Genomic DNA, 10,081 nt, shown 5'->3' with positions numbered 1-10,081 from the left:
TCCTAATCAATATAGTATTTGTACCTCAGTGTCTGGAGGTTAGTGGCCACATTTTTATTAATGTTACTTTATGCATCATCTTGCACAGGCCAAGGAGTGGCACTTAGTAGAAAGTCCTATATTTGTTAATGTAATTAATTATATCCAAAATTAATAGAATTGGATCTTTGATGCCAAGTTGGGCAACAATGTTTGGGTACTGTATTACATACCTTTTCTTTACATATGAGAATGCTTTTTGGGTATAGATTGATTCCTACTGTGATATGACCTATGTTTATTAGCAAATATATTTTATATCATGCTTACAATATTTATAAATAATGACAATCCATCCATATCGAATGTAAATGGTATTGTAAATTGTATTATATTTCTGTAATGTGAAATAGATTTTATAGACATTTATTCATGACCATTGTAAAATGTGGTTTTAGATAAAAGTGCTTCATAACTTTTCTGACATTCTAAACAGGAGATCAAAAGGTAAAAAAGGAATAATGGAAAATGAACAAAAGATATGTAGATAGAATATTTACAAAGAAAACACACCTCCAGTATCCCCCTTAACTGTGGCAGCCACATGTGGTCACCCTTATCTGTAATGTGAAGGATGTTGTAGTTCTTATATTTACTGTATTCATCAACAATGTTGCATCCATTTATGAGAGTATAGTGTCAAGTGTAAAGAGAGAAACATTCTCTCATCATCCCCATACCTGCCAGCCAATCTCCCTCATCTGTATGTTAAAGCAAAAGGTGTAATACTTTTACATATGTTCATGTCATTTACCACCAGTGATGTACCTATTATTGTAATTTCCAGAGCATGCTTGCCATTCAAGGGTTAATGCCTCCCTTTCTTTTTCTTGCTCCGATCTGCAAATATTTCTTAAAGTCCACTGTTATTCTTATAATTTGTAATTACATCTGCTGGGTGGAATGTGGGTTTTGAATAGGGAGACCTGGAGGAAGTGGGGTGTGTTAGATACCTGAGAATGACAGATAAAGCCTTGAAAGCTGTGTCACTCAAAATATCAAAACAATTATAAACCTATTTCTAACATATTTCATACAGTAATCGATTGATATATTATACAATATATGACTATGATGTGATAAGCTACACAGTTCACTAATGTACAGAAGTCAAAGCTAAACAATATACAACTCACTCGCACAATGAAAATTAGCTCTGAGGATTTGAGATACATTATACATAAGCAATGATACGACTATCTTAGCAGATATGAAAGAAATGAATATAATAGAGTCAAAATCACAGCGCTCTTTTCACACAGCACATTTGCTCCTGCATCTACATTACTTGATTCTTCATTCTGTTTTTCTTCACTTTGAGTACTTAAACTTGCTGATCCATCATCCTCACTGTCACTGTTTTTGTTTATGTCTTCTTCTTTTTTCTCCACTCCTTTGTCCATTACCAAATTTGTTCTTTCAATGTAGTTGTTAACACATTCTTCTACAATTTTTAAGGGCCCAGTGCATTGCAGCACCGCATCATGGAAGTCAGGCAGATGGAAAAGGCCACCAAGGGCATTCTGGGCTTTCTGTCTCAATTCTTTAATCTTGATTTCTCCTATCTTGTAGGCACAAGCTTGCCCTGGCAAAGTTATGTATCTGTTAATTTCAATCTGAAAAAGAAGGAAATTGTATTATCATTAAAATTCAAATCTGGGTTAAAATTTCTGCAATGCTGGGTGCACCTACTCATTCAATCAACCATTTCAAATATTGCTGCTAATTTTGCATTATAGTCAAACATAAACAAGAAAAAATGAAGGCTTACCTGCTAAGGAAACATCTGCAGGCCACAATATATGTAAAATTTCATTTGGCTTCCTCACACAAATTAATTTGAAAAAATATTTACCTAAGCCAGGAGAGTGTTAAAATATGGCATATATCTGCATGTTGCAGGGTATAGCCTGAAAATTTCTACAAGATGCTCCCTTTAATCATTTCACAGATTTTGATATCAAAGTAGCAAGGTTCTACATGGGCCACATTCCCTGTACTAACTGGTGAATCAAGCCAGATAATTTTTCCATGGGACAACAATTATACATTAGGAAATGGAACATCAAAAATTAATAGTAAAATTTCTTTCTTTTTCTTTTAAACTATTCGCCATTTCCCGCGTTAGCGAGGTAGCATTAAGAACAGAGGACTGGGCCTTTGAGGGAATACCCTCACCTGGCCCAATTCTCTGTTCCTTCTTTTGGAAAATTAAAAAAAAAAACGAGAGGGGAGGATTTCCAGCCCCCCGCTCCCTCCCCTTTTAGTCGCCTTCTACGACACGCAGGGAATACGTGGGAAGTATTCTTAATCCCCTATCCCCAGGGATATAATAGTAAAATGTTCACGTCAAAATATCTACCTTAATCCCTATACCAAAATTATTTGAACAAAATTCAACATGGGTCACCAGCTGTAAACCTGGAGTTAGTGGAAGTGAGGTGGATTTTACATGTTAAAGCATTAAACTTATTACAGTAACATTATGAGAATGTGAAACACCTTTTTTGGCCTTGTTCTCAAAATTTAGATCTTCTATAAAACTGAAACAGGTATACCTTGCTTTACATGGATCTGCAACCTAAAAGTCGTATTTTGACTTATTTATCATGTTATTAAGTCCAAGGTATTTACATATTAATTTTTCAATTAATTGCAAGCTTTTATTCCAGGTACCTTTCAAATACATCAGGTTAATATTTAACCTTTCTGGTCCTGTATCGGACGATGTCCAACATTAAAGATATATGGCACTGGACTGGTCTCAGCCACCTTTTTAAAAATACAGATTTAACATAAAGTTCAACAAAGATGCTTTTCTGAATTAGTCCCATTGTTTTAGCAATTACAGAACCTCCACCAATCTTATATTCCCTTCTCCCTTTTCCTTCTCCTTCCTCTCCATAACTAATGATCCCTTCTCTTTTCTAACTTGTATGTTACCTTTTGCTTACTCACCTGTATGGCATCCTCAGACAATGCTGTGTGATCTATGAGGAAAGCAAGTGCCTGCTCACGTGGCCATCCTAATGCATGCATGCCTGTGTCCACTACAAGCCGACTTGCTCGGAGCAGCTCAAAGGAGTACCTTCCCATCCTAAGTAAAAATGAAGTTGTTGATTTAAAGTCTAACCAAACAACAATTATAGAGAAGCTGATGTGGATAAAGATGATGTAGTATCTTTCTGCATAGCATAAATGATTCTTAATTAACTTTTTACTGAACACAATAGCTATCTCATTCATTCATTCCTAATGCCACCCCACTCCACAGGACACAGTGCAAATGCATGAAGGAAAAGAAAATAAAGCTAGAAATTTTACAATGCACTAAAGTTAGTGACAGAGCATCAGCACAGTAGAAAGTGTACCAAATTTCAGTGAAGGTTGCAATAGGAGTACACATGGGTCTTGGGTGGAGCGCATCACATTCCTGCCAGCAGGTCAGTCTCACAGTTAGCATCATTATGTGCAGATCTGTGCTACTTGTGTGATTTGGGTATACCTGCTGTGTTTGTGCATGTTAATAAGTCATCTAACTGTCCTGCAGTATATACCCAGAACCAATAGTTAAATGGAGCATCAGCACTTTAGCATGCTTACAACCTAGGTGAATCTACAATCCGCAATGTGAAGAAGGCAGAGAAAGTTCAAAATGCTGTGGCCCACTCTCCTCCACTGTCTGCCAAGGTAACCACAAGGGTTAGAAATACACTTTTGGAGAAGACAGAGAAAAAACACTCATTTTACACAGAGTAGGAGACAAAAAAGGAGAGCAGCCTTCATCTTGGGTGTAAAGCTCTGAATTTGAATGAGCATTTATATAAAGACAATGTAGCTGAGCCAAGGCCATTTCACACTATCTGAAGCTATATAATATGAAGGTAATGATAGAATCTGCCAGTGCTGACCACATAGCTGCGATTTCTCTTTCTGTGAGACTTACACAAAACAAACCCCCACATACAGTGAGGGATGGGTGTATACAGAAATTGCTGTTCCTAATTCATCACAATGAAATAAAAGTATCTTTAAATACATAGTATTGTACAAGACTAAAACTGAAACTACAAACAAGTCAATCCCATGCCATGTACAGCTATAAAAAATCGACTAACAGAGCATATTCAAGGAAATATTTGTGTCTGCAAACTACGGTTGAATCTATTTTGCACAAAATACACAGTAATATGAGTTTACAAATATAAGTATTCTTATATACTATTTATTACAAATGATATTTGGAATGGTTTTAAAAAGAAGTTTAGTTAATAAAGAATAAGGTGAAAGTCATTCATTCACACTCCATTCTGATTTAAATGAGCAGAGAAGTAATGTATGGGTAAATGGTTATTTAAGTACACCCTCTTCCATGTACAGTTTTGTAACTTGAATATTTAGCATTTATAAACTCTTCTCAAATCAGGAGCACAGCAGACAGGTTCTGCTGTACAATATTTTTGTAAAATTCCAAGCAAAAACAGACAAACCATTACCTCTGGTAAGGGTCCCTGTACAAGCCCAGTTCTTCTCCTAGGTACTCAGAATACAGGCCCCAGCCCTCTGACATTGCAGTATGAAGGGGAAACTTTGCTGGGCTATCAGCAGCACGGTAAGTACCACCCGCCTTTCGAAAATTTGGGGTGGAGGGATTCATCAGCATGTAGATGCTATGAAGGTGATGACCTGGGACACTCTCATGAAGGGACAAAGCCATCACGTCATATCTTTTGCTGTGGATGACAACACGAGATCAGTTACATGAGACACTACCATCACTGAACATATCCTACCAATGAAATTATTAAGAAAGAAATGGTAGGTATCATGGAATATTATTACTAAACACTACGACTACTATGCTTGTGTAATTACAGAGACAAACTCTACAGACTACATACAGAAATGCAGTGTCTGCAAAAACCTTGTCTGCCTCCCCATACATTTTCAAAGGTAATGTCACATTCACAATTTAGTACTTTGTCATATCTCCTTTGGCCTTGTTACCATCTCCAGACACCTGGGCATGGAACTGGCAAAATTCCTGAAGTATTCTAGATCCATGTTTTGGGTCCATAGGGTCTTGAGCTCCTGTATGAGGTGATTCACTAAAATAGCATGTAAGTTTTAAAATTTCAATTCAAGACAGTAAAGCCCCATGTTTTCTCAGCTATTTGTTATGGTTTATGCCCCTATTCTGTCCTTATAATGGCATCAAACAAAAGTCAATACCCCTACACTTTGTCTATGAAATGCCAAACTCTAAATCTATCTAAACTGCACATGTTAGAAATGAAGACTAGGAAGAATTTTGGGGACAGAGGATGGATATATCTCCCATTCCCTTAGGGATAGGGGAGAAAGAATACAGCCCATTTATCCCTTGCATATCATACAAGGCAACTAAGAGGGGCAGGAGAGGGTGGCTAGAAATCCTACCTTCCTGTATTACTTTCCAAAAGAAGGAACAGAGCAAGGAGCCAAGTGAGGAATTTTCTCTCTTAGGCTCTGTCATCTGTTCTTGACACTATCTCGCTAATGCAGGAAATGGCAAATATGTATGGAAAAAATGATCTAAAGCTTAATTTCTTGGTTAGCACTGGGCTTTACACATTTGAGCAGACACTGGGAAATTAATCACCCCACAAGGAAAGAGACATTTAGAATAGGTTTTCAAAAAAGGAGCTTAATGTTTTTTATGGCTACACTGTGGTGGCTTAACGAGTTAAAAAAGATATTTAGCCATGGAACTGTATCCACACAGTTGTCTAAACAATGCAATCTTGTTAAAAGCTGATCTTCATCTAACAGTAAACTTGCAAGGGAAATGAATAATATGTTTAAGTAAAGCTGTTACTTTCCAAAACTATCTAAATAAACTTGATTTTATGACATGAATGATACTAATTTGTGTGTACTTACTGTTTATCATAAAGATAAGAGTTGAGGATGAATGTACCAAGTCTTGAACCATCCAAAGAAGGGTCTTTGTACCTTGCAATGATGCCATTTGGGTTATCATCTCCTTCAATCCTGTATAAGGAAGACATATCAGTCATGTAGAGGGTAACAGGTACAGTGGTTGAAAATCTATCATCCACTGCGGGATATAAACTAAAATTATCCGCCATGTTAGTGCATGGAAGGGAAATTTTTCTACAGAGCTTGAAACTAAAACTGCCAAAACAAAAGGCCTTAAAGCATGTGTATAATTGCTCAACATAAGGATTATGAAAAAGCATACCAATCTTGCAGTGGAGCTATTTTTAGACATTTACTAAAACGATGGGAATGAATAGGGGCAGGCAGTGTGAATTGTGTGCATGGGTATATATTTATGTGTCTGTGTGTGTATATATATGTGTACATTGAGATGTATAGGTATGTATATTTGTGTGTGTGTGTGTACATTGTGTATGGGGGTGGGTTGTGCCATTTCTTTCGTCTGTTTCCTTGCGCTACCTCGCAAACGCGGGAGACAGCGACAAAGCAAAATAAATAAATAAATATAAATACTAAAACTTATTTGCATGAGAAAACACATGGATGTAAAAGCACCAATTAGAAACTGACTCACGTGACATTGTCCATTGGTACATTGGGGAACATCTGCTGTACTACTGGATAAATGATATTATAAACAGCATTTCTGTAGGTATTGAGCAACTCATTCTTACTACTGAAGAGTTGGGCCGGGTCATTCTTTAGGGCTTGGCTGATCTCAGAAAATGTCTTGCCTTCCATACCAATCTCTGCAGCTGTCTGGAGGATGTAGATTAACAATTAAAATCTACGAATCTTACATATATTTATTTATTACTTAAAGGTAATTAACTGAAGACATTCTGGGGACAAGATTGCTTTAAAAGAGAGCTCTGCATAGTGAAAAATATAGATTGAAGTAGATCTATAAAAATCCCTATTCAGGCTTTCTTAAAACTCAATATTTATTGACTGATTCCACTAACGGCATCATATTATGCTGTATTCTGTCTTACATCTGCTGTCACAAAACAAATCGTCTCCACATAATGGTGAGGGAAACACAGTACCTTTTGCACTTCCTCCTCTATTCTCGTCACTTCTGTGAGACCTAGATTATGGATCTCCTGTGGTGTGAGGTTGGTGCTAGTATGGAACCTTAGAAGAGCAAGATAGTACTCATCCCCACCATCCAAGGATGAAGATGCTATCTCTGGGCGTGTGGCAGGCAGGTACTCAGTCTGTGCAATCAGAATGATAATTTTTTACTCTTTAATGTCAAAGGCATAGACAGAAGTCCTAATCAAGGCAAGCCCTTACAAAAAAATATAAACAAAAGCTAAAATGATGGAAAATTATGAAGTGAAGAGAAAAAAGTAAGGGTTTTTAAAGAAAAGGAAAACTCGCCTTTTAAAAGAGGCAGATTGTAGCTGTTACAAAAGCATGGAAAAGTAAAGATCTGTAAAGCTTAACAGTGTAATGAAAGAACAAACTTCAAAACGGATCACTTTTGAATTACCAATACCCACACTGTAATTATGTAATGCAATGGCCTGCTTATTTTTAAGCAGGTAATATATTCTCAGGAAAGGAAACTGGAGGAATATCTATGGTGTATAACAGGTAAAGAACAAACTGCAAAGTACAGCAAGTGCATCAAATTTTGAGCTCAGAGATGGAGTTAACATTTTGGTTTGCAGTACAATAATATATATTAAAAAAAAGAGCTGTGAATATTTAGTAATCACCTTAAGAATTACAAACCAGAGTCAAAGAGATCTCTTGGTTGTATGTGATATATATAAACAGTAGCTAGGGGAAAAGTAACAGGTTCTCTCATGTTTGAATCTACATAATTTTCCATATGGGAAAAACTTTAATGTAAATGCATGATTATGACAATTGTTAGCAACATTTTTTTCAAGTGAAGTATTCAAAAAATCTGTCTCAATCTCCAAATAGTAAAGCCAAATATGAAAGGTTACCTTCTACAAGGCTGCATCATCATCATCAACAGATGGAAAAGAGTACAGCACTGAGAAAAGAACTGCCCTCAAAAGGGCCCACCTTGCCCTGTTCCTGCATGAAACAGCCTTAAATATGCGAGAGTCTCGTATAAGTGGTCCTAGGGGTTACATATAATTATTTTTTTTCAAACCCATTTCTAATCACCCATATCAGCTAGGTAGTAGCAAGAACAGATGATGAAATGGCCATATTTGCTCATATCCACTCTCTTGCTGTCATGCCTACTCCATTGAAACTACAGCCCCATACCCTGATTAAGTCCAATGAAAGCATGCTGCCCCATGTATACCACATTTTTCTGATACACTATCATGAGCACACTTACATCCTTTTGCATGTTAAGGCCTAGAGCACCCCAAACCTATATCACTCAATCATTCCATCTCCACTCAGGTCTACCCTTTCTCCCTGTCCTACCCACTCCTGAAATATATATCCTTTCGTCACTCATTTTCTCCATTTGTCCAAACCACTTCAACACACACCCTCTTCTTATTACCACATTTCCCTTACAATATGATTTCTTATTCAACTAACCTTCGATCTTTCTATATCTCTGATGTCTATTCCCTCCAGGAATTCCCATCAGGGGGATGGCCACAGCAAAAGTCTCCACTGTTTTTACATACATACTTTGCATACACTATTTCATGCATTTTTCCCCATTTCTCTCCCTCTCCAGTACTCTTCCACTCTATTTCTCTGTAACAAAACTCTCCATACTAGTGAACTCTAATGCAACTTTTTAGCCTTTAGTACTAGGCCTCTTCCTTAACAGGCCACTGAGAGGGCAACTCTTGTGCAATGTCTTTGGAGGTTCCTACCTATTGTTCCTTACTTTCTACTTCTACTTAATGTTCTAACCTACTACTTTCACCTAATGCTCCCCCTAATGTTCCTATCTACTACTTCTACCTTATGATTCTACATAATGCTCCTGTCTTACGTTCCTACCTACTACTATTATCTATCTCTCCCAACCTAGAGTTATGACAATTGAGCTGTGTGAGTTAAGTGCTCTCAAGTGTTCTGTTTGACAAGTAGGGATTGCATGCTTGTAGAGAGATAGCTAGTAGTCTACATGTGGGTGAGGCAGAAAGAAAAGAAAGTTACCTGGGTCAAAGAAGAGCAATCTGATAACCACACAAGTACTGGCTAATTACGCAGCCACCACTAACCCTCCCAATACCCAGGCGGGTAGTACCGGTATTATTCCTTGCTGGTTAGTGGCTGCCTACCAACTACTACCTACCCATTACATACAATTTCAACTAGCATCTGGTTTGTTTCAGCTTGCTCTTGATACTGATCAAAAGTTTCTGTTGAATCAGAATCTAGGAAAGCTGTTGTTAAGCAAGACTCTTGCAAACTACAATCTGAGCAGCTAAACACCTTGCAGTGTGAATGGTTCAAACTGAAATGGTCTGAAGGTGTACCAGTGCAGGTCCTATGTTCAGTGATTTATACACTTCCTTTTTCGCACTCATACCAGTATTCAAAACTGTTATTACTGTATTTCAAACATTTAAAAAACAGGGTACTTAGAACATTATTATAAGGTCAAACATTTTTCTAATTAGTATATTCTCATATCTAGCAATCCTAGGTCTGGCACATACCAGATAATAGAACTTTCCTAAAATGAAAATGAGGCAATAACTTACTACAATGAAATCATGGATCTTCTTAAATGAAGGCAAGAGGTCCTGTTTGATTCTCTCCTGTGCTTGTTGCCTTAGTGTTGTCCTGTAATTCATGCAAAGAAAAAATAAAGTTAGTAGTCTTACAGTGAAAAAACAGTAAATTAAAGGAATTACAGCAAAGATAAGTACATCAAATACAGGAGATGGAACAAGGATGGTACCATTAGATCTAAAAGTCATGGCAAAAGGCAGTTAAATGTGGAATTACAGGGAAAATGATACAAGAAATATGATAAGGCATGACTTCTCAAATCAGCTTTAATTGTTACTGTTTCAATACCCATATTCTAACTTTTTTAAATCCTTGCCCTTTGTAGAATTAATGAGCC

General features: G+C 36.9%; 1 protein-coding gene across 3 annotated transcripts in view; it reads right to left on the bottom strand.

The window, feature by feature from the left end:
* Positions 1–262: 262 nt before the first annotated feature.
* Positions 263–10,081, bottom strand: part of LOC139747378 (uncharacterized) — a 74,269-nt gene continuing 64,450 nt past the window's right edge. For all 3 annotated transcript variants that reach the window (XM_071659628.1, XM_071659629.1, XM_071659630.1), the window contains exons 9-15: positions 9,714–9,795; positions 7,092–7,262; positions 6,617–6,801; positions 5,962–6,072; positions 4,536–4,772; positions 2,998–3,136; positions 263–1,655 (exon numbers count right to left, since the gene is read on the bottom strand). In XM_071659628.1, the coding sequence (XP_071515729.1) occupies positions 1,236–1,655; positions 2,998–3,136; positions 4,536–4,772; positions 5,962–6,072; positions 6,617–6,801; positions 7,092–7,262; positions 9,714–9,795 (1,345 nt within the window). In that variant the 3' untranslated portion in view covers positions 263–1,235. The remainder of the gene's footprint in view (positions 1,656–2,997; positions 3,137–4,535; positions 4,773–5,961; positions 6,073–6,616; positions 6,802–7,091; positions 7,263–9,713; positions 9,796–10,081) is intronic.

The sequence above is a fragment of the Panulirus ornatus genome, chromosome 68, assembly GCF_036320965.1.
Source record: "Panulirus ornatus isolate Po-2019 chromosome 68, ASM3632096v1, whole genome shotgun sequence".
NCBI classification, from domain to species: Eukaryota; Metazoa; Arthropoda; class Malacostraca; order Decapoda; family Palinuridae; genus Panulirus; species Panulirus ornatus.
This window is presented reverse-complemented; position numbering and strand designations above follow the sequence as displayed.